The 25219-nt window shown below is 31.9% G+C and overlaps 1 protein-coding gene across 4 annotated transcripts; it reads right to left on the reverse strand.

Annotated features, from left to right (window-relative positions):
* Positions 1-1945: 1945 nt before the first annotated feature.
* LOC106679626 (angiotensin-converting enzyme) lies at positions 1946-25155 on the reverse strand. 4 transcript variants are annotated; one of them, XM_067046232.1, is made up of 12 exons: positions 25027-25155; positions 18920-19078; positions 17875-17968; positions 15297-15440; positions 8005-8199; positions 6243-6334; positions 5998-6164; positions 5185-5309; positions 4299-4536; positions 4129-4227; positions 3935-4057; positions 1946-2166 (listed from the first exon to the last, which is right to left on the reverse strand). In XM_067046232.1, exons 2-12 carry the CDS (start codon positions 18950-18952, stop codon positions 1998-2000), a joined length of 1479 nt encoding a protein of 492 aa, XP_066902333.1. In that variant the 5' UTR covers positions 18953-19078; positions 25027-25155; the 3' UTR covers positions 1946-1997. The 4 variants fall into 4 exon arrangements, with proteins under 4 accessions (XP_066902333.1, XP_066902334.1, XP_066902336.1 ...); XM_067046233.1 differs by lacking the exons at positions 18920-19078; positions 25027-25155 and having other exon boundaries at positions 17854-17968; XM_067046235.1 differs by lacking the exons at positions 17875-17968; positions 18920-19078; positions 25027-25155 and adding an exon at positions 17536-17683.
* Positions 25156-25219: the final 64 nt, after the last annotated feature.

Here is a 25219-nt window from a genome sequence, read left to right on the forward strand (position 1 = left end):
TTATTAAAGAATACTGTAGGGCATGAAGTTATAAGTTTATAATGAAGGATTAAAGTAATTTGTCTATATATTCTAATATCCTCTTTTTATGTAAATAGTATATTTTTATGTTTATATGTTTTTATTTTATTTATCGTTTCAATATTATTTATTTGCCTTGTTAAACCAAAAAGAAAGCAAACCAATTTTGTTCAGTCAAATATGAAGATGGAAGATGGCAGGGAAGTGAATATTTGAATCATGGCCATGTTGAGCAGATTCAAATATTTTAAAAATTGTATTTTAACTTCCCATCATAATTGAAATTACAACACATTTAAGAAAAAATATAAATTAAGAACAATTATTAAAGAAAATTATTCATAGAGGAAATCATAAGAAAAAACTCAAAACTTTAGTGCTACAATCGATATTGAGAACTAACTTCTAGAGAAAGGGAAGAAAGAAAACTTGGTTTTTGGAAGGGGTTCGTTGCTTAGGCACAGGCGGGGAATGATATTTCCTGGATAAGGAGGTCCTCATCATCTTTTGGCTAGCTCAAGGGTGGACATCTTGAAAAAGAGGACATCAAAGAGTCACCCAAGAAGAATAAGGGACTCCTTGTTTGGATCACCAAACAACACACTTTGGTGGATGAGAAGTGAGAAAAAAACTGTTAGAGGACCAAAGTTTTGTTTTGTTAGTGTTTGTTTACTGAAAGATTGTCGACACTCAGTGTTAGTTTGTTGAGAAAAATCATCAAAAGAAGATACTATGAAATTGGTTAGTTTTGTTCTACCTAAAATTAAATACAATTGTAAAAGAGATATTAATTTAATTAAGTGTTATTGGTAAAAAAAGTGTCTCTCTGATTGTCTAGAAACCCCACCCTGAGATTATGAGCCTATAATGAAATAAAAATTCTCATATTTATTTAGTATTTAATCTTTTTATTTGACCATGACATCTTTTAGATATGAGAAAAAGTAAAAACTATTAATATTACTTTTATTTATTTTAAATAATTTTTCATTATTACAATATGTTTAGAGGATTTGTTTTTGGAATTTATTTTAATCATCTAGTTTTGACATCAATCTTCAAAAGTTGTAATATAGAGTTGGAGAGTTTAGAAAACTGCTGATGGGTCATTATTCACTGATAGCACACATGTCATCAACACACTGGTGACATAGGCTTATATGATTTGAATCTAAGATGGATTTCAAAATGCGTTTCTGGCGGCTTTTGAGTATCATTTTGACTATGTATAATTTCCATTACGTTATAGGTGTAAGTGAGGGATGGAATAGCTTTTCAAGAAAGATGTTTTAGGATATGGGATGTAAATGCTCCCAGGAGCTAGGTAGATAATTTCTGAATAATTTTCAATATTTCTAAAAGATGAAATGCTTTAGGTGTGAGGATCATTTAGTATTTTTGTTAAAATGAAAATATAAGGGTATAATATTAAGTTACCTCCATCCGTATCCACTGATTGGCAAGGAATGTTTAAAATTAAAAAAAGTTTGTAAGAATAATTATTGTCTCGACAGTTATTCCTAATTCTGAAACTTAATCTCTAGAGAAATATCTAGGGGCAATGAGACCAAAACACCTCTTGATTCATACTGAGAAAAATTCCATTTAGAACATGAAAGTTAGGAAGTCAGGTCTAGGAAATGATGTTTTGACTGTTCAAAATTTGTCTCTATTTAAAAAACTAAGTAACTGGAAAAATGAAAAAAGTGCTTTTAAATTATGCTAGATACAACAATAAAAAAATGTTCAAAGTCAAAATATTAAAATGTGGCTTGGAAAACGGTATGGACATCAAATTATCGCATTTGGGAAGAATGTCCCAAATTCGACAATATTTTATGTGATATTAAATACTATCTTGATTTTAAATAGAAGATAATATTTCAAAAGTATTATAAAACATATCTACACTAACTTCCAAAAACTTACTTAATTTTTTTTTTAATTAATTAATGTATACAAAAATGTAGTTTAATTTAGCCTTCCCAGCCAATGTGTACATTTCTTTCTTTATTTTGTTGCTGCAACCACTTCATAAGAGGTTCAAAGTAACGCATTAGTGGCCTGCTATCGATCTTACGGGTTCCCGTTAGAACTTCCATCACATCTTTCCAGTGCTGGGAAGAGCCCATTGACATAGCTTTCCTGTAAGTGAATTTACAAAGCAGGTTATAAATGACTTAGAAATTTAATTATCTTCATGAAAATTAGTTACAATTTCAACAAATTCTCATCCACTAGAAGTGCAGTTGTGAGATAGCCAGGCCGAAGTACATGCGTGTTAAGTCTTAGTTTGAAATAATTTTACTGGCACTTAGTTCAATAAATATCAATTATTAGTCATTTTATTATTCAAGTTGATTTAAGTGGAAATTTTAGGGGTTTTGAAACTTCCTGTGCTTCGGCAATACTTGTATTATTCAAAAAACAAAATTTTTGTAAAAATGTGCATTACACGTACATTCTATATTCCTATCTATAATATGGTTTGTTTTCACAAACTATAACTTTTTAATATCCATACAGTATAGTTTATTAATTGATGCTAATTCAGAGCTCAGCAAATAATCTGGATAAAAAAAAATACTAATTTGTTTATATTAGTAAAAATAAAAAGCTTCTATTGTTAAAACAACCATAGACTGCACACTATAAAATGTTTTTTTGTGTCATATATTTATTAATTTACCAACATATTTGGTTTAATTTAGTGCATACAGATAAATACATATTTCTTTTTTGGAACATATTTTTTTAAAAATTTTTGATTAGTTTGTGTTGATACAAACAATTTATTATTCTTGGCAAAATAGAAATTACCTCGTCAAGTCGGGCAAGATTAAGCCACCCTTTTTCCTCCTTTATAGTTGTCATTGATTCAGTTATGGAAAATTCTAAATACTCTTACTTTGTAACAAGATGTTCAGTTAATTGTGACTACTTTATTAATAAAAAATACTTTTAATAACTTAATTGCAAAAACATTACATACATCTTTTTTAATCAAACGAGAATGACATAGTTTTTAAGTTTAAAATGGTGGGATGGTATTTTTTTCTCTTTTTAGGGGTCTCAAAAATACATGGTTACATCAGTAACAGTACACAGAGTAACAAAAAATAGTGGCACAATTGTGTAACATTAAGTGAATTCCAATGATAATGTATTTAATATGACTGACATATTATAAGGCAAAGTAATGAAACTTAATGGGTAATAGGTATATGAAACTTCAAGGAATAAGTAATACTTTTCTCAAGTTGTGATTTTTTAAAAATAATTATAGGAGTCTTATAGATTGTATTAGAGGAGTGTGTAACACATATTGAATTGTACAAACAGCATGAAACCCTCCACTCCCGCCCTCCATGATAGCCTTACTTATCTGACTAGTTAAACAGACAATTATACCGAGTAGGCTGGGCGATGTACATGTCACAATCTCACAAGAGGAGATCATAACACAAAAAAGGTAATCCTTCCCTGCTGGACTTGCCCCACTAAGACCCCCGGGGAGTGATGTTCCTATATCACTTTTGAAATATCACCTTAAAGCAAACATTACTGCATGGTAAACAGGAAAACTAGTAGTTTTAACAACAAGCTATCTGAGAGCACTCTTTTGTTTAATTCTGCTTCGGCATTTTATGTTCTATATAGCACAACCTCATCCCAATTTATGGGTGCATGAGCACAGAAAATCCTTTTTAAACAATATTTTTCTCTACTTAAAAGTATTCTTAAGACTGAAATAAGATGTAATAGGTGAACCACAATTCTTCCTCAGGTGGGATTTGTCTTATTGCATGGGCTAATAACAAGTCCCTCTCCCTTCTGCCCACATTTACACTTCAAGTGAATCTGTTATTTGTTCAAGTATCCAGATTAAATTAAAAATATAAAAATCTCAGACCTCAGAGTTTTCCCAACTATAGTAGAACTTGTTATATCACATTTATGAAGAGGTCCTTGAAAATTTGAAAGTCTACAGAGTGCTTCATAAAATTGGAACTGCAGTATAGTGCTCAAAAAGTACCTTCAAACAAATCTTTTTTTACAATCCAACAAAATTACATATTGAAGAAAATGTAACTATCAAGAAATTACTTTATGTATGGCTGGTTGGCGACTATATGCTGTTTGCTTCCAACATCAAAATCATCTTCAGATCTCTTGGTAGGTGGATAAATGCCCTGGTACTCAGACCTTTGAATAAACAAAATTTGAGAAAGATTATGAATGCTATGGTTTAGTACATGATGAACTGTTTATTATACCTGAGTTTCCACCATTCAGAATTATAATTAGTCGCATTGATTTCACCTGTGAAAACTTTATGCCGCCAGAGGATTAAAATATAACTGTAAGGTAAGAAAGCAACCTTTTCCAAGGCTATTTTCATCAATTTATTTATGTCAGCCCTTTCTGATCGTTTAGATCGAATTCCAAATAATTTTAGATGATCTTTTGTGTAAGCTGATAATACCATAGTTTCTCCAATAGCTTCAGAAAACCCTGAAAAAAAAAATCTGTTAAAACCAATAATCTTTATTCATATCATACACATGCTTTCTCAATCACTAGCTAACTCCAATAGCAAGTCATTTTATTTCATTATTATTTATTTGAAATGGGGTGTACACTACTATACTGGAAACTTCTATTTTTTTCTGTATTGTAAGTAGTTTTGTAGCACATCAGTCACTAGATGAATAAAGTTTTACAACTATTGATTTTCAAAGAAAGAAATTAAACTCAGGTTTAGATTCTTTATTCTGACAGTTAACATATATCAGCAATAATAACCACTGTCACTAAACAAACAAAACAGAAGTATAGAGTTTTACAGTTTACACTTTTAACTTTAAATTTACTCAACTTTAAATAATGTAATAAGACCATGACAATGGAAATGGGCAAATGAAGTTGTGGGTAGGGTATTGAAACAATTCCTAATAAGATAATCTGCACTAAGCCCTTGATTCTATGACTAAGATATAGATGGGAGGATTCCGTAAATCTGATTTGGGTTTCATCAAAGTACAGAGAAGAAAAGTTTGTGCTCGATAACAGTTGTTCGTATTGGTATTAAACCTATTCAGTTTTGTTACACCTTATTATTATTCTCAACACAGAATGTAGTTGCATTAAAAAATATTTTACCTGGATTGGCTGGACTTCTAAAAGCATATGGTTGTCCTTTATATTCCTTATAATATTCTGTTAAAGTCACAAGATTATGAATAGTAAATAGATCTTCTATTTTATTAGTAGCACACATCTTGATCCTGAAATGAAAATATTTTAAAAATTAACCTTAATATAGACCATTTAGCAAAGATGATTGAGTAATTAATAAACAACTAGAAATTTATACCCATATTTATATATTTTATCTTTCATAATTTAAATTTCAACAAACGGCTTACAAATTTTAAAATGAATAAATTTCAAGCAAAAACAATTAACAAAATTATATTTTTACTTTTTTGTGCTTATTTGTATTAACAGCTCCTCATTATTAACAATAAGTAAGTTTACTTGTAATTTTTACCATATCAATATATTATTATGTTATTCTATTATAATAAGAATATTTATCTGCTTAATCAAGTATCAGCATAATACCAGAGACCATTAATCAATTATTACAAAACATTAAATAAGTTAAGGTATGTAAACTATCCAAAAAGAATATAAACTCTCATTCCTCAATCAAGCTAATGAATTTTTTTTTTTTTCAATATCAAAACAATATAAATTGAATTCCTTCTTCAATAGTTGTATCCTATGAGAACCGGATACTTAAATAAATTAGTAACAAATTTGATATTAAGTTCATATAAATAATATCCCAGTGAATATCTGATTCATATTGTTTTCTTTCTTTATATAAGTTCAAATACAAATTTCAGTTAATTTCTAATGAAATATTATTTTAAAAATTAATAACAAGATTAATTTCATCCCTATTACCTGAAATCCATCCCATTTCCCATATCCCAGGCTGATGGCTCACACAGTATTCGTTTATTTTTAGCTTTAGTAAATACGGAGCTATCCCAAAATTCATCGGGAAGCTTTGTAAATCCCATGGACACAAAAAGATTTTCAACTTGTTTTGTTATTTTTTCTGGCGTCATCTGTAATTAATAGCATAAATACATATCAATAGAATTAATATTATTAATGAATTTCATTTATTAAGATCAGGTACCTACCTTTTTTTTGAACAATTGAGTTGTATAATTGTCTATGTCATACGGCTTAACTTTAGGATATAGATTTTTCCAGTTTTTACACCAAATATCACCTATAGCAATACTGTATATTACTAAGGAGTTGAGCAAACAGTCGAGAATTATACAAAACAGAATAATTGAGAGGTGTAAATAAACTTATTTAACTCCAAATAAATATCAACCAAATTGATTGAGGACAAACCATTTGGATCACATTATATCTACAATTTTTTTAAAAAGCTATATAAAAATAAATATTTTTATAACAGTTTTATGTTATATATTTTTAATGTTTTATTTTCTATTTCATTGACCATTTTCTTGTATGCTAACTAATGTAACATAAGTGGGACTTATAAGTAGATTAAACAAGTAAGAAACTCTGCCTACATTTTGCAAACAATAGTTAAATAACAAATCTAACAGAGTGCATTATTATTTTTAAAAAGTCTCATTCTAAACAAAGTTAATGTAAATGAAAAATAGAAAAAGTGACAATCAAAATAGTTTACTCTGGATTAAAATACAAGTTAATTTAAAATTTGCTTCCTATTTAGTTTAAAACAAAAATTAATAAAGTTTGCCATAAAAAAAAAAAACCCTTTTAACTTATAAAATGTAAACATTAATAGATTTTAACTAATCTCCCTCTAACTTACAGAACAAGTAAATTATAAATAAAATTATGCTGTAACTTGTCTGGACTTACAGAGTAGGCCTTAGGAGTTCTGCAAAAGCAATCCACATAAACCAGATAGTTTACAAATAAAAATAAGTATAAAGTCTAAAACTATCAAAATCTTTTTACTGGACTATGCTTTATTCAAACCAAACCACACACAACTTGAATATAACATCTGTACAATCTTATTTAAACAACAAATTCAGTATATTTTATACTTCGATTTGAAGTGCCTTATTTGAAATAAGGCTATTTGAAATTGCCTTAATCCTTTAGTACAGTCTTTTTTATTCTTCCTGTTACATTGTTAATCATAACACAGGCTAAAAGACAAGGACTCATGAATATTCTAATTCTCTAAAAAAGTTTAAACAGTTAAATCAAGATGGCATGATCATGAAAATGGAGACTGAAGAGCAGTTGGAAATGTAATAGGAACAAATAAATAACTTTTTAAAAATTTTGAGTCCCCATTTAGGTTTTCTATAAAGGAAATTTTAAATAGATTCTAAAAAAAATTTAAGTTTTTCTAATAATTGATTGATTAGAAATATAGATTATTCTGTAGGTCGATATTATTATTTAATGCTTATTATAATCTATCCATAACATTAGAATTTTTAAAACTATACCTATACTATCCGAATTCAAATGCGGCAATGGTAGATAATTATTTTCTGTTTCACTGTAGCCGTGAGTTATCTCTGTGGGTTGGGGAGACCTCCGGAGTCTACTAAGCCTCATAAAGTAGGTTCTCTTAATTGGGTAAAAATATAATGGTCGAGAGCGATTCTGACTAAATCACTTCCTTGCACAATTGTTGGTTTAGAAACAGTATTTCCTTACAAAGGGATATGCTGCGGGATATACTTCATGGGATATAATGGTATAGATTTAATTGATTAATTTAATTATATGGGATATTTTTTTAAAAACATATACTACTGAATTTTTTCTTCTTTATGCAATTTCATGTATAAATCTCTCTCTGATAATGGACTTTAATTTAATTAATTTTTATGAAAATTAAAAAATAAAAGTAATTTTTAAATATTCTACCTGTTAAATGGGCAGGAATCTTTCCGTCATCCTTAGCACCAACTACATCACCATAGAGGTCATGCAGTGTGTGCCGAACGTATGCGTGTAACTGCAAATATAATGGCTTCACTCCTTCCCAATAAACACTAAGCATATCTATGAAGTCATCAGATTCATACTGTCTTGTCCACATTTCACTGGCATCATGAAAGCCTGTCATAACAAAAATATTATGAACTGATTCTGCTAATAAGTGTTATTGTTTCCTAGTTGATCAAGTAATCAGTATTGTAGGTCAATAGATCAGTTTAATCAGATTAATAATTAACTCTTAAACACCTCTGTTTTAAATGATTGAAGGTGGTATTGATATTTATTTTTAGCTTTTGAAACAAATTTAACAAAAGAAGTATAAGATGGTTCTGGTGGTTGCCAAAAACTATCTTAAAACAGTACAAACTATTTATTAATATTTGGTGTATTAACCCTTAATGCAGAGCTAATATGCCCTAAATGAAAATGGTCCAAAAAAAAAATGTAAAACTATTGTCGGAGTATAAGATGAAGAAAATAATCAGGATGGAATCATTATTATATATTTTTTAATTTATGGGCTAATGTTTAATTAGATTGTGGAAAAACATATCCACTATCCATTGCATCAACAAAATATTGATGTGTATAAGAAATAAGAAGATGACATCTTATTCTTCTACAATAGTTTAGGGAGTTTGTAATGGAAGGATTGATATCTGGTTCGTGCTAGATCGGTTACAAATGGAGCATTAAGGTCTTTGTGGATGATTTTATTTGTGACAAAGTAGGGAGCATTTAGGATTTTACTAAGGATTTTGGATTGTAAGGATTGGATACGAGAGGAATTCGAAGGTTTAGTGGAGCCCCAGAGCTCAATGCCGTATGTCCAGATAGGCCTTATAATTCTCATGTAAATCAGTCTTTTGTAATGAATTGGAAGTTTGGACAGTTTGTCTAGTAAGTGCTGTAATAGTCGAAATCGACGTGCAGTTTCCTGTCTTTTCAGTCTTGTGGGAGGATTCCAGGTTAGTCGTTTGTCCAGATATAGTCCAAGGTTGCGGATCTGTTCAACAGGAGTAAGGGCATCATTATTGAAGTATACTGTAGGACAGTCAGTAGGTTTATGACGTAGGGTAAAGATAATTTGATGGGATTTATTGGAATTTATTTTAATCCTCCAATTATGACACCATTCTTTGAGGGCTGTGATATGGGATTGAAGAGTTTGGGTTCCAATTAAAGGGTTATTATTAACAGCGAGCACACATGTGTCATCGGCATACGTGGTGAGGATAGTGTTAGGATTGGTTGGGATGTCTGCTGTATAGATTGTGTAGAGGATGGGACCGAGGATACTACCCTGGGGAACACCAGCGGACTGAAAGAAGAGGGATGAATAGGAACCATTGTGGTTTACTTTAAATAATCTGTCAGTGAGAAAGGAACGAATAATGAGAAAGTATGTAGCAGGTAGAAATTTATGGAGTTTGTAAAGCAGTCCCTGGTGCCAGACTCGATCAAAAGCCTATTCTAAATCGAAAAAGACTCCCACACAGTGCATTCCGCGCTCTAAAGAAGACGAGACAACGTCTACTACACGATGACATTGCTGGATAGTGGAATGAGAGATTCGGAATTCAAATTGGTGATCTGGTATTATATGATTGGAATCAAGGATGGGGTATAAGCATTTCAAAATGAGTTTTTCGAGGATTTTGCCCATGATAGGTAATAGAGAGATAGGATGGGTATTCTTCTGGTTTATGGGGTTTGAGTATCATTTTGACTATAGATAATTTCCATGGGTCAGGGAAATATGTGGAACGGAGAACGGCGTTATATATGTAGGTGAGGAATAGGATGGCTTTTCTAGGAAGAAGTTTTAGGATATGGGATGTTATTAGGTCATATCCAGGAGCTTTGCGGTTAGGTAATCTCTGAATAATACTGATTTTTCTGATGGATGAAATGTTTTAGGTGGAAGGGTCATTTGGAGTGGAATATTTAGTTCGGCTTCAATACATTCAAGATGAATTGGGTTAAGGATATCAGGATGTGGAATAAAGGTTTTAGAAAGGTGTTGTCCGAATATTAATATAAATTTTAAAAATCAAGATTTTTAAAAATAATAAAACCATTTCAATAAAATAACAATGATAGTATATTTTCATTTTGTAAAACATATCATACAAAGATGTTAATAAATGTCAATGGAAAAGAAAATATAGACATCCTCAGGGTCTAACCTTACAAGGTGGCTATGAAATGTCTCTGAATATAAAGACTAAGAAACTTAACAACATTCCTCAAAAGCCATTGAATTTTGAGTAGTAAGAGCCAAGACACCATTCTGCTACAGCCAGGAGAGTTTCACATCCAGCTATTAAGTCAAAGCCCAAAATATTTCTAGATCCACAAATTTTGACTCCACCACTGAGCAGATGCTTTTCATGGATTATCGCTTATCCAAATTTAGTGGGATAAAAAGCCTATTTTAAGAAAAGGAAGTTTAGATGGTAGACATTTGTTACTCCTTTGGCCACACTGTTTTTGGAAATGAGGGTGGTACCAAGAAAATCCTCATAGTTCCTGTCTATTAAAATTGGCAATATAAAGATATCTGCTTTATAATTATTATATGCATATTTATATTTTCTGTATTATATATTTGTAATTGATGGAAATCATAAAATTAATAGATAGGTGAGAGAAAAAAACAACAACACAGAATTCTCCTGCTTAGAAGACAGAGGATGACAATGAGCATAGTGGATTCTTGAGTTAATTTTTTGTAATGCATGTCTTTTATTTCATTCTGCATCCTCTGGATCTCTCCTCCTTCCTATACCTTCTCTCTTATCCTAAGGACCTGCAGTTAGTACTCAGTCAAGACTTTTCCCTTCGCGACAGCAGACAAGAGCCCTGCAGTTAGTACTCAGTCAGGACTTTTCCCTTCGCGACAGCAGACAAGAGCCCTGCAGAGTTTTGTAGAGGGCTTATTATATTATATTAGAACTTAAGTTTCATCCTGTCTATTCACCTCCTAACCAGCTATCTACCTGTATAATCATGCATTGTCAAGGCCTTCTAGTAAACAATACTCTATAGTACCTCATATACTGTATGGTACCTCACAATCTTGAAACCCCTTACCTTCACGCCATCTTGAAATTACGAGAAATTTGATCTTTGCAAAAATAAATTGTCAGGTTAGAGTTAAAAGAGGTCAAGTGACTTTTTTGTATAAATGAAGTTTCTACTACATTAAGATGTACCTTAGCCAAATTTGCACTTAAGATTTGACAAAACTGTGAAGTGTAGGTTTGGTTCAGGCAGTTAGGAGGGTGAACCCAAAAGTAAGGTCTCCTATTTTTTGAGGAATACTAAATTCTGTTGATTTCATACTTTAAAGGCTGAACATTAGTCTTTTTTTTTGTATAAAATTTCCACTTTTTTTATGACACAAAAAGTTTTTTAATGCCATTGTGATATGTTTTCCTGTTCACTGTTTTTCATGTCCTTGAAAAAGAGTTGAGCCTTATCTTTCACCTTATTGTTGGAAAATACCTTTCAAATGAAATGGTGTTTGTGTAAAACAAAAGGCTTATGTTCAACCTTTAAAACAATTTTAAAGAAAATAAATGGAATTGAAGATTTCTAAAAAAAATAGGAGAACTTTATTTTTTTATTTTCTCTTGTAGGTAGTAAGAAATCTCTTTTTCACAAAAATTCCATCTGATCACAGATATAATGATATGTATAGTTCAGGGCATTATGTCACATATAAATGTATATATGTCCTATACTAGTACCGGTTAAGAAGTAATATTATCATAGAGTGTGTTGTAATACTCTGTGAAATGTTCTTAGAAAAACAATAGGGTTCTTTAATGTTGGAAAAGGAAAACAAAACAAACAGGTTAGCATCTAACATAAAACTGTATTAAACTAACTTATAACAGGTAGGGAAGTTATGCCAAAGAGCTAATACACATAACAAACATTACATCCTCCCCTGCTTAAATAAGGAACAAAACATTTTAATTAATAGGACATATCATAATCTGAGAGGTGCCTAGGAGTCTTGATGGTCAGAGCTGACTGGCTAGTTCTTGTGAGATCTTCTTGTCCTTGGATGACAGATTTCCATGAAGGTGTTGACAGACCATAGCATGGATTAAATGATGGCCGGATAACCCTAGAATTGGACTCCTCAGGGGGTGAATTAGAGTTAGCCTATTCAGAAGATGGTGTCAAAGGTTCCGAAGTAGGGTCTGACAGTAAAGGTGCCACTGAAGCCAGTTTCGCAGGGAGCTCTGGTGGTAAATGGTCTATCAATCCAGGAATGTCCCTTGACAGAACAGCAGCACTGGTTGGTTTAGATAGGTCTTGATAAAACTCTTCAGGCTGCCTAGCCAGTGAGTCCAACTCTATAGACTTAGCATCTAAAGAATGCTTCCGCAATTTCCGGTGCGAACTAGACATATGCCTTAGACATCCACTAAGCAACACTTGGTATGAAACTGTAGAAACTATTTGTTCTATAACTTCAGGAAGCCACTTGATTATCTTGTGAGTGATGGATCGAACCCACACCAAGTTTCCTGGTTTATATTCAGTCAGTTTACTTTGAGACTCTGCTGTATATTTGTTAAGAATCGAGCATAGAAAGACGACTAAGGAAGTCAGCATGGGTTATAAGATTCCCTTTCTTATAACGGATGGAAAATGAGTAGGCTGATAAAAAGAATGCCCATCATAACAAACGATCAGCTGCTGGAGGTTGCTGTCGAATTCGGCAACCGAAAATAGTCACTAAGGCTTTATTATCGCTAATAATTTCAAAATGTCTCCCATATAAGTATTTGTGGAACTTTTTAATTCCAAGTATAAATAGTTCATAGGCGTTTTGTTCTTTAGGGCCCCACTCCCAACAGCTAGCTCTCTGTAATTCATAAAGAGGTTTCAAAATAGTGGACAAATGTTCAGCAAATTTTCCATGGAAATTAATGAATTCTGTAAATGTTTTTAAATATTCTAAGTTAGAAGGAACCTGGGCTTTTATAAGGGCTTCTAGTTTTTCAGGATCTGGGTGAAGTCTGTGTTCATCAAGCAAGTATCCTAGATATTTTACAAAACGGACCAAAAACTCTGATTTGCTCTGATTAAGCCTAACATTATACTGTTCAAAACAGCTAAAAACTAGTTCTAGAAGTGAGCTACATTCTTATCTTGGATGACCCCAAATTAATACGTTGTCTAAGTAAATAAACAAATTTTGTATGCCAGATAAAATTTTAACCATGGCCTCCTGGAAATTATCAGGGGCGGAGCTGACACCAAAAGGAAGACTAAGTGGATGGTAGAATCCCCAAGGTGTGCTAAGATTAAGAATATTCCTCGATTCTTCCTTTAAACCTAACTGGAGGAAAGCCTGATCCAAATCAGAACTACAAAACCAACTTCCGTTGATAGATGAGAGATCATCAATTACTGGAAGATTACAAGTCTTACCTTCCAGCTGAGGGTTGTCAGTAACACTGAAGTCTCCGCAGACTCTCACTTCTCCGTTAGATTTGGAACTACGACTATAGGAGTCTCTCACTGCCCAGGTTGGAATTTTTCTATATATCCTGATGCTTCCATATTATGAATGGCTTTCAAAGTAGCTTCTCTAAGTGGAATAGGAACTGGCCATGGGGAATAAAACACAGAAAAACAATTTTTCTTAAGTTTAAGGAAAGCCTGAATGCCTTTAATTTTACCTGATTGAAGACTGAAGACTGCCAGATATTTGATTTTTAAGTAATCTTAGTAATCACTGATGCTATTGACATTAAAATTGGATTCAAACATTGACATGAATTCATGATAAGGTAAAATGATGGATTGAGTCCACGGGAATCCAAACAATGGAGGGAAGTCACTATCCACAACAACAAGGGGTAGGCATTTTAACTGGTCATGAAATTTTACTTGAACATTAAACTGACCCATAAGCTTTAATGGATGTCCTGTACATCTAAATAAAGGCACAATTGGTCGAAGAGGGTGGGATAAAATATGAATGGCACTCCATTCAAAGACACATTAATATGCACACCGCCCTGCTATGAACTATTAAAATGGTCAACTTTCAATAAGTCAAAGGAATGCTGAGAACCAACTTCCTCGCCCTCCGTCTCACCTTGGTTCAATGATTACAAATTTGAAGTTACCTGGAGGATCTTCTTCTTCCGGGGTTTCTTACACTGATTTGCGTAGTGCCCCATTAAGTTACAGCTGTAACATCTAACTGAAGATTGTTTTGATTCTTGAAACTTACTGTGATCTTGAGATTTAGCCTTTGAAACGTTGTTTTTGAATACATAATTCACCGATTGGTCATTATTTAAACTTCAATTTAAATTACTGGTTGCTGTAGTAAGCTCGGTTTCATAACGGCAAGCTAACTCAACCAGTGCATTAAAATTCTCTGTGCCTGCTATGATTTTATCTATCACTCCAAAAGACTTTAAATTATTTAAAAATTGAGTCTGTAGTGCTTGGTCAAGAAAGGTACCAAACTCACAATACCTCGCTAAAGTGCAAAGGGTTATAGAAAATTTGACCAAACTTTCATTCCCTTCTTTTAAAGAATGTTTCCCTTTCCAGGAACTTATTTCTGGCAGGGGCATAATGCCCCTGAAGCAAGGCAATAAGCTGTACATAAGTTCTGTCATCAGGAGAATCCGGTAGTTAGAGATTTCTTAAATTTTGATAGGACCCAGGTCCTATTACCCTAAAAAGACAAGACTTTCTGGAAGCTTTCACACTAGCAACTAAAGAATTATGCATTGCCACTTCCGCTGCTGAAGGTGCTGTTCCCAAAGTTGGAGGATCATTAATATTTTCAGTTAATAAAAAATGATGGAATCTGTCCAAATAGGAGTCGATGTCTTCAACACATGTATCGAAGCTGCTAAAAGACTCCATTACTGATCGCATGATATTCACTATTTTCACCAATCACACAATTCGCACATAAAAATTGACTGCTCACAATAAAAACTGTTTCCAACACCCTTGAATCGTTGTCAATGAAATGTTCTTAGCTAAATAATAGGGTTCTGTAATGTTGGAAAAGGAAAACAAAACAAACAGGTTAGTGTCTAACATAAAACTGTATTCAACTAACTAATAACAGATAGGGGAGTTATGCCAAAGAGCTAATACACATAACAAACATTACACTCTGTATTGAACCAGATATGCATAATAAGTGATTATCATACCATTTATTTTAGCAGCTAGTTCCATTAAGGAAACATAACGCTCAAACAATGGCTTAACATGCTTTCCAGTGGATTTTCTCCACTCTATCCAATAATACTTTTGTTCATTTGGATCCACACTATGAGCCATTATATTAGTTATATCTGAAACAAAAATATAAAATGTATACTTTGCAAAGGCAATGTAACTTGACAAAGTTTTTGAGAAACAGAAATACTTTTGTTCATGTATTAAACAATTTTTTGTTTATGTTCAAAGAATTTTTTAAAAGACTCCCATGTAAGATATGAGATAGCAACAAATAATAATCCACATTTTCTGCCAACAATATTTTGATTTAGCTTTATAAATTAACTGCTAATAGGAAACTAGCCAACTACTTACATTATTTCTGCCTCTCAACATTGATACCAAGGGATATTATTGAAAGTCTGATATTATAACTGACTTATGACATGGATTTTTAGTTTGAAAAAGTTTTTATATTTATTAAAAGTATGTTTATTTAAATTATATAATTTATTTGTTAAATATTTTAATAAATGCATATTCATCTTACTAGATTTACTAGACTTACTAGACTACTCTATAGAGCTAATTTTTCATAACATGAATACACTCCTGGTCAAAAATATTGCAACACCCATAATTCTCGAGATTTTCTTGGTTTTGACCTTAATCCATACTTCGTTTATACTTATGTTAATATTATTTATTAAATGAGAGACATTAGGGACTAGGTACATTATTGATATTTACTTTTTACCAACAAATGATAAATTCATTTCAAATTTCCTTTCAGTCCATGTTTATTTTTTATTTGCCTCAAGTCTATTCTCAAACCATTGCATTACATCACTTATTGCGTTGGGATTCACTATTCTTCCGTTTCAGGGATAGGGAGACTGGTAGTTGTTCGAGGCGATCAACATCAGGGGGTTAAACCATTTAATGTTCCAAAAAGATAAAATAACAAAAAAAAGTAACGTATTTTTAAATAATGCTAATATGCCTTATTAGTATTAGAGTGCTAAAATGCAGCAAAAATAATAAGAAAAAGTTGACACTGTAAAAGTTAAATTACAGTTTTCAAGGGAAAATAAATATATTTAATTAAACTTCATGGGTTTTATTAAAAAGCTTGGTAATTTTGACTATCCTTTGTTAACAATTTGAATGATATGAAACATAAAAAGTAATCTAGTGAGTCATCTGTATATAATTGGCAGGAACAGTAAATAATAAAATTTTAAATTTTACTACTAAATAAAATTAAAAATTTTATTATTAGCAATAAAAGTAAGAGTTCTTAGGAGCACTAAATTATAAATAAAAACATTTGAGGACTTTCCTGCCGAAAGTTAATACATTGATTACTAAAAAGTAAAGGTTTTCTTTGTTTTCTTTTGACAAATTAAAATTCTACATCAAAAACTTATTCATTTAAAATCAAAATTTTAATTTTCCCTTTTTAAATAGCTGTACAAATCAAAATTTTAAATTAACATTTAACTCATTTATGTACATGATGTGCTGCCAAAATAATTTTTAAATAACATCCCAAAATTGGATACATTGACTTTTGATGCAAAACTCCTCATTTGATAATAATTATCAGGTCTAACTTTGACTCTATCAATTACTATTGTACAAGCATCCTCTCAAACAGAGTTGAAATGGCTGGAATATTTATTCTGTAGACCATATTTTCTAGACTTCTTCCGTACTAAACTATTTTCACTAATCTATTTACTTAGAGCTTTTCTAACTTTTTTTTGTATATATTTTTATTTCTATGCCCTTTCTGGTCATATCTTACATACAGGGGGATTATCTTCAGGTAACCAATCTATTCTAACTATGGTGGGTGGTCAAGTGAAACCCCCTTAGACTAGATTTGAACCGGCGCCGCTGCAATAATGGGGCAGCCAAGGAAAATGCTCTTAAAAGATCTAAACAGAGATGTTTGCCTTAAATAATTATAGTCTTCACTCCCTATCATTTAATATAAAATAAATCTTAAAGATTTATGTTAATTTTGTTAAATAATAAAATCATCATTCATTTACTTCATGTTTATGTTAAATTTATTTAGTTATATTAAGTTAGGTCATTTAAATTAGTTAAAGACAAGTTTTATTTGTTTCTTTTTGTTGTTTGATAAGATTTTTTTTCCTTCCATTTTGTGTTCATATTTATACAAAGGAAGAACATAAAACAAAAAAATTTAGTTCAAACCCCATGAAGTCCTCGTGTCTACTCCTACCAGAACACAGGGTTGTCAGCTATCTCCTTTCGGCCACCGTCTCACCTTCCCAAGAAGTATAAAGACAGCACCTGACAAGCCCTTGTTGCTCAGGATGAGCAGTACACTCACCTCTTCTGTCTGTACTACACCCATGCACTGCCCTATCCCCACTCCCCTCTCCCTTCCACAGTTCCCCTACTTCGCACCACCCCTGTCTATCTACACAGATATCGCCAGTGTTCAATATCAAAACATTACAACTGAAACAATATTTTAAAAAATCCTTTTTAGTGAAGAATATTACTTACATTCAATCATCTATTTTTTACCTGGGTTCAAGGCTACTTTTTCTGATTGGATACTGTATTTACCAACTTTTGCAGATGAGTAAATGGTTTCCATGGCATAAAGAACTTGTTCAAACTAAAAAAAAAATTTGAACCTTCATCATTTACAAGTTTGTTGTGAAAACTAATGAAACAATTATTTATATATATATGTGTAAAATAAACAATAATTTTGATATTTATATTATGGAATCATAACAAGCAAATAACACTATATATAGAAAGTCAACATTATAAAATCCAGCCAAATATCCCTTATCTTTCTGAAGTGGCTATACTGAAAGAGTTATGTGCTCTTTCACTGGTATTATTAGGTATCCACATTACCATATAGGTCATCTAAAGAGCACTAAACTCAAGTGCAACATTTTGCCAATTTTAACTCAGCAGAGACTTTTTTTTTCTACAATGCTCCAACGTAAGAAAGATGTCTGTGCTTTCCATGTGTAACTGTTGGTCCAAACTGGACGACAGCATCATTAGGTGCAATGGGATAACTTCAAATTTAACTTCATGCTGAGCCAGAACACATCTCGCTCATAAACGTTTTGGCAGTTCCTACCAATACCCTCCAATATTGAATGGGAGCCAAAATAACTGACTAATGTTAGATAATCCTCATATGTATTGTTCATTGAATCCATCTAAATGCAATAATGAGCATAAAAAAATTTAAACAAGGTATTCAATTCTCCTTTACACAAAGTAAACATATACCCACTCGTTGTGCATTGTTAAGGTACCTGAACCTAATAAAGAAAATAATATGACTATAAAATTTCCATACAGATGCAGCCAAACTATACTATAGGTTAAAGTATATGCAAGAATAAAAAAAAACTACAAAATGATATTTAACGATTTTCATTAAAAAATTTACAGTAGGAGCTTAACATAAAATTGATAGTTCACACTTAAGAAGTGTGAAATTAAATTTATATGATTACTAGTATCAATAATTTCCGACTGGAATATCTACTTCAATCAGATGAATACTATTAAATAGTAATTAGTTAACATTATTAACCTCATTAGATTTTATTTCTGAAAGTGAATTCATTCCAGGCAAAGAGAGAAGTTTTATCTGCCGCTGAAGGTTTGCATCATTCAAAGCTGTTCTTTTAAATCTAGTTAATTCTTTTTTTACATCACTTAGAAGTTGATTAAATTCTAAAGATGAGGAGATCTGTAAATTTAAAATATATTTTTACCTTCATTAGAAAATCACCACTTATGCTAATGTTCACTTCTAAGTTAATAAATTTGTTTATGAAAATGCATTAGTAAAAAATAAAAAAATACATGATAATTGTTTTAGTAGGCAAAATAATCTAAAATCCAATATCATTCTTTCGTATCATATCAAGTGTGTTAAAGCAAAAAGGTCTAAGTTCCAAAACAAATAAACGGAGATTACTGAAGAAAAGGTTTCCTCAATAGTAGTTCTTTCATCCCTCTTCAAATTTGATGCAAAAAACCTGTTTGAGAAATTGAAAAATTAAAAATTTAGAGTGAGATGAAAGAACTAATGTTAATTTCTTTGCTTCAACATTTCTGCTATGGCACCATCAATATATTATGGCACTTTAAATATTAAATTTAAATGTTATAATCTATAAAATTGATTTATACTTATAGTCAAGATACACATAAGAAAACATAAAATCAATTGCATATTCTTTGTAACCTACATGTAATGGGCTAATAACATTTAGAAGTAAATATTTAACTAGAAGCCTTGTAAATGGACATCTCATTGTTGAAATCTCGAGTATCATTAAATATTACACTGAGGTTTTGAAGTCAGCACTTTTAAAACCAATTAAACAAATACTATATCAATGAAATATATGAATGAGATATAGAAATTGGTATAGATATTTCATAAAACTAATTTCAGCCTTTACTTGATCGAGTATCTAACAGACAAAAAAACCAAGAGGAGAATTTATAATATTAATGTCAAACACTGTTATGGAAAATAAAATATTTATTTTTGGACTAAAATATGATACTTTTTATATTTATAAAATTTAATGCATTATAAATATAATATAACATAGTATTAATAGTTCATATTTGAATATAAAATAATTTTTTATTTAATACCAGATTGGCCTGGTGGGCCTTATATTGCCTAATGTAAGAGGTACATTTTTTTTTTAACAGTTTGTCCTACAAAATTGGTATTATTATTTAGTTTGTAAATAAAACAGTAGATGGTGACACTATGACACTGCTGGGAATAAAGAAACAGGTATGTCTCTTTGCTCTGCAGTCGGTTGTGGCTTCTATTTACGGAAACATATACTTTTTATCTTTATTTTGGTAAAAATGTTCATATGTGGCACCAATATGATCCAGTATGATCATAAGGTTATTGGAATAATTTTCATTCTTGCACCTTCCAGTTCACCCTCAAAGTGCTCTTCCCTTCCGTCAAGAATTTATTTTTCTATAGTAAGAATGATGCCATCTTTGTTTTTGCAGACCTTTAATTTTAGCTTAAAGGATTTTCTTCCTAGGATCACCTAATAGAAGCTGGTGATTCCATCATATTTATTCAATCTTGAATCCTTGTTGGTTCACAACTCTAACCATGCCTATTTTTTCAGCGATAAAAGCATTTTTATGCCCTACTTAAGTCATGATATTATTCTGTTTTCTTCTTCTTCTTCTTCTAATGGAGGTGGTTTCAGAAATGTATTGTATGTATTTCGGAATCATGAACATCTATCATCACAGGTCACTGATATATTGTCCTGATAGACTGTGTAGGAGTAGTGAACAGAGATTGAATTATAATACTAAATGATAGGCATTATATTCAAATGAAGAAAAATTTAATTAAAAAAAAATTAAAATAAAAAATAACAACTTGTTAATAACTTGGTGAAAACTTTAATTGTAAAAAAAATAATAATAATGAGTACAATAATTTTAAATAAAAAATAAACTTACCGATTTTTCTCTAGTATCTTGCGTGATGTTAGTTTCGTATTCCCACTGTACTTGTTTATATGTCTCATACATATTTGCACACTTGTCATCAATATAGTCAACATAATCTTTTATAGTTTCCTTGGGATTATAACTTCGTATTGTTGACTTTATCTTTGAAGGTTTTACTATAGCAGAAATGATTGGGTTGGTAAAAAGTAATAGCAATATAATATCTTTTCTATGCTAGAGTTCCTTTGAACTTGCCTGCTTTTAGCACTGTGTAGGACAGGAGAGAACAGTCTGATGACATTGGTGTTGTGTTTAAAACATTACATGGCAACATCTGCTGTGCTGAAATAATAGAAAGGTCTAATAAAATGTGTATACAAAATCCTAAATATTTTTAGAAGTAGGTATAACTTCTGTCTCTGAGGACAGTTCAAGGACCATTCTCTAAATTTGGTGCTACTTAGCTGTCCAACCTTTTCAAAAATTATTTGTTTTGATTCTTTAAATCAGGCGAAGCAATTCTTCTTCAGGCTATGCTCCTAGAAAACTTCTTGAAGCACACACTGTTGTAGAAAATATGTTTTATTATTTGATTTGTAAATGTTATTGTAAATAAAACAGTAGATGGTGACAATAATTCTCTGGCATGGAGGAGGCAATCCTTTGTTAGCCTCAGTGGGTTGTTGGCTTCTATTTAAGAAGTGTACTCTTTGGCTTTCTTTATGAAACCTTTCCCTAAATCCACAGCCCACACATATAAGACGGAATAGAGAAACTCATTGCTCCCTTAATTCTAAAAGAAAATGTTTATTTAACACTTTGATAATAAACGATTTTAACCATAAAAACAAATAAAACTCATTCTACTTAAAGTATAAAAATAGATTCTCACTTGTCCAATATTATCACATCTATTATGACAATAAAGCCCAACATAATTAAATATTATTTTGAACAAAACACATATGTATATATATATATATATATATTGCTGTGTACGGGGTTTCTAAATCCGACTAGGGGTTTCCCGTACACGTATTATATTGAAATTTGTTCAATTATTCATGTATTTATATTTTGTATTTATATTATATATTTCTATTTATTTGTATTTATATTGTGTATCTCTGTCGGCTGCTGATGGGAACCGACTGAAAAAGTATGCACTATATTTAATTTAAACACTAGAAACCATACACCCCTCGCCATGGTATGCTAGATATGAATATCTATAATTAATCATTGGAGTTTCCATTCAAATTCATTTCCAACGGTATTATGTTCACCAATTTACTATGCTATTATATATGAGGTGACATGCAGGGATTCTTAATTATAAAGTAAAGCTTTGTTACATATTTTATATTTACAATTATATACACATTATAATATTTAATATCATGAGAGAGCATGGTAGACTTGTTTCCTTATACTTTAATTATTATATTATGGATTGAGAAGTACCAGTTGGGATCTTTGATATTCATACAGACTCTAGGTTATTAATACTATTAATTGCCATTCAAATTACAACAGAAAAGGTCTTACTTGTTTCAGTACATTGGTCGGCTTGGCAGTTGTCACGGCAGGGCATCCATATTCCCTTGGCTCTGCAGCCTACCGGCTGCCGCTGCTGGATCCCTCCGAGGTGTGACTTCCTTCTCTGGCCTCCAACTGGTCTTCCCCTGATCTTCCCTCAGACTGTCTTCAAGTGTCCATCTCTCCCAGCCTGTGCCCAACTGTCAGACTCTCTCAGACTGTCTTCCTCCCTCCGACTCTCTCAGACTGTGCTTCAACTCTCTTCCTCCTGCCCTTTTTGCTTATTTTCTCCCCTCTTCTTCTGACTCCTCCTTCTTTTGATTTTTGTTCTTTGATTAGTTTTTTTATATTCAGAGGGGGTGAGAAGGACCTTCGGCGAAAGTCGGTCTTTTTCCTACCTTTCATGTTTAAATTAAGGCGGCTTTCTTCCCCGAGGTGTTTAAAGTGGCCATGTGTAAGATAAGGGCTGTTTATTTTTTATCTCTGCCTACATGATCAATTGTCCCCAAGGGGTGCATACCCTCTGTTATCTATATATCTCTGTACCTTTCTTTAGATGTTTTGCCAACGGGTTTCTACCTAGGGCCGGCGGTATCTTTGGCATGGCGACAAAAGAAATTACTTAGCGCTAAAAATTCCAGCTGGTGCCTCCCATTACATATCATTCTCTATGTGTCAGGAATAAAGAAAAGAAACCTAACATTTTTAATATGTTCCTAACTTAATCAACATAGTCTTCTAAAACCAATTCTTTAGCTCTTTAACTACAACTACCTATACACAATATTTTATGCTCTCATTAATAGTCTATTCATTTATATACATTTACATACTCCAAAAATTAGTTTTCCTATTTGTTCGATAAAAAATGGAAAGTTAACAAAATCCAATGCTCTTACAACTGAATTTGTACAATCCTTAGTAGAACAAATTTATCTTAGTTCGTTTCGTTACCTATTTTAATTTGGTGCATATTATTTTACAAGTTTTTTGATTTCATATTACCCTAGTAGTAGTGAGTTTTTTGTGAAAATGGACAAAATCGAGTATCGAGCTGTCATTAAAAATTTGTTTTTGAAAGGCAATATGCCTATATCAAAGATGAGTTGGATTCTGTGTGTAGGGACTCTGCACCATTATTTACCACAGTGAAATTTTGGGCAGCTGAATTTAAACGTGGCTGTAAGAGCTTGGGAGACGATGAACGTTCATGACGTCCAAAAACTGCAAATTAAATAACATAAAAATCAGTAAAGACTAAAATGAGTTTATTCTAACATATTTACAAGAACTACATGTTACTCTTACTGTTTCTCTCTCTTCTCTTAGCTATCTAGTCTAGGAAATATATATGAACAGTTCTGAAGAGAGGGTAGGAGGAATAATGAAATAGGAGAAGGGGTTTGGACCAATCAGATAATTTTAGGAGACTAGGCCGGGCCTAGAGAACTTATGAAATTAGAAGTAAATATCTGGGAGGGGAAAAAAGGCGTGAATAGAAGCAGGGTGTCAGGCTTCCAAGAAATTGGGGTAAGAGTCATGATCTTGTGAGAACTAACTTTCATGTGTTGAACATAAAATAGTTAGACTGATGCAAGTCCATTGTGAGATGACAGCATGTACCTGCCTAAGTGTCAGCCCTTGCCATTGATACAGGATACTAAGGGCTTGAAAGGGCTGTTAGAAGGGTCTCTGGGAGCTTCTTAGAACCTAGTCGTTTTTATTGGGATTCTTTTTCTATAAAATTGTAAGAGAATGTGGACATATGCAACCATATGTCTAAAGTGACATGGGTTCAGTTGGGTAAGGGGCAATTGTTTAAATTTATAATACCGGTTCGTTGACTTGCAACTACCGACGAAAACATCGCCAAAGTTCACCAAATGGTGATAGACTACCGCCGAATTAAAGTGAGAGAGATAGCAGAGGTTATGAACATGTCAAAAGAACGTGTTCGTAACATATTTAATCAACATTTAGATATGAGAAAGCTGTCCGCACGTTGGGTGCCGCGTTTCCTCACGTTAGACCAAAAATTTGTTTGAATGAACATTTCCAACGCTCAATATTCCAAGCCGCAATAAATCCGAGTTGTGGCGCCGATTGATTACTGTAGATAAAACTTGGATACACCATTAGACGCCCGAAACGAAAATACAGTCCAAACAGTGGACTGCAAAGGGGGAACCGGCTCAAAAAAAAAAAGCAAAAACTGTTTTCTCGGCTGGGAAAGTGATGGAGACTGATTTTTGGGATAGTCATGGAGTTATTTTAATCGACTATCTTCAAAACGGAAAAACCATTACAGGAGCATACTACGCATCATTGCTTCACAAGCTGATGACAGACCTTGCGGAAGAACGGCCACATTTGTAGAAAAAAAAATCCTGTTTCACCAAGACAACACACCACCTCACACCTCAGCGGTTGCCATGTTGAAAATCCACTAATTACGATTAGTAATGCGAATAGTAAATTATAGAGGTTTATTATAAAAAATAATAAAACGAATAAGTATAATTAAATGAGGAAATTTTAACAAATAAATTTTTAAAAAATTCAAAATATCAATTTTCATTGTCTCTAGAATAGTGATCATAATTTAATAAAAGGGGGAACAAATTTGAAAAGGAATTTACTCACTTGTTCTGAGTGCTACACACTTGGTTTTATTTGCAAATGTTGGCCTTGGTCCATGTAAAAACAGTTCCAGAAATTTAGTAAGTTTTTTCCTTCCTTTAAAGTTCTTTAATGCATCAATTTTATTCTTTGTAACACAATCACAACAACATCTATCGCCTACTTCGCTTCCATCACAACAGGTTTGAGTAGTTTC

This window comes from Halyomorpha halys, unplaced genomic scaffold (assembly GCF_000696795.3).
Source record: "Halyomorpha halys isolate HHAL.00 unplaced genomic scaffold, Hhal_1.1 Scaffold212.1, whole genome shotgun sequence".
Lineage (NCBI taxonomy): Eukaryota > Metazoa > Arthropoda > Insecta > Hemiptera > Pentatomidae > Halyomorpha > Halyomorpha halys.

Coding starts and splice junctions, on each gene's coding strand:
- LOC106679626 (XM_067046232.1), bottom strand. CDS start 18,952: ATGAATTCACTTTCAGAAATAAAATCTAATGAG. Junction 6,335..8,004: donor GATTCCTGCCCATTTAACAG/GTAGAATATTTA, acceptor GTATTGCTATAG/GTGATATTTGGTGTAAAAAC. Junction 4,058..4,128: donor GCCAACCAGCCATACATAAA/GTAATTTCTTGA, acceptor ATTTGTTTGAAG/GTACTTTTTGAGCACTATAC.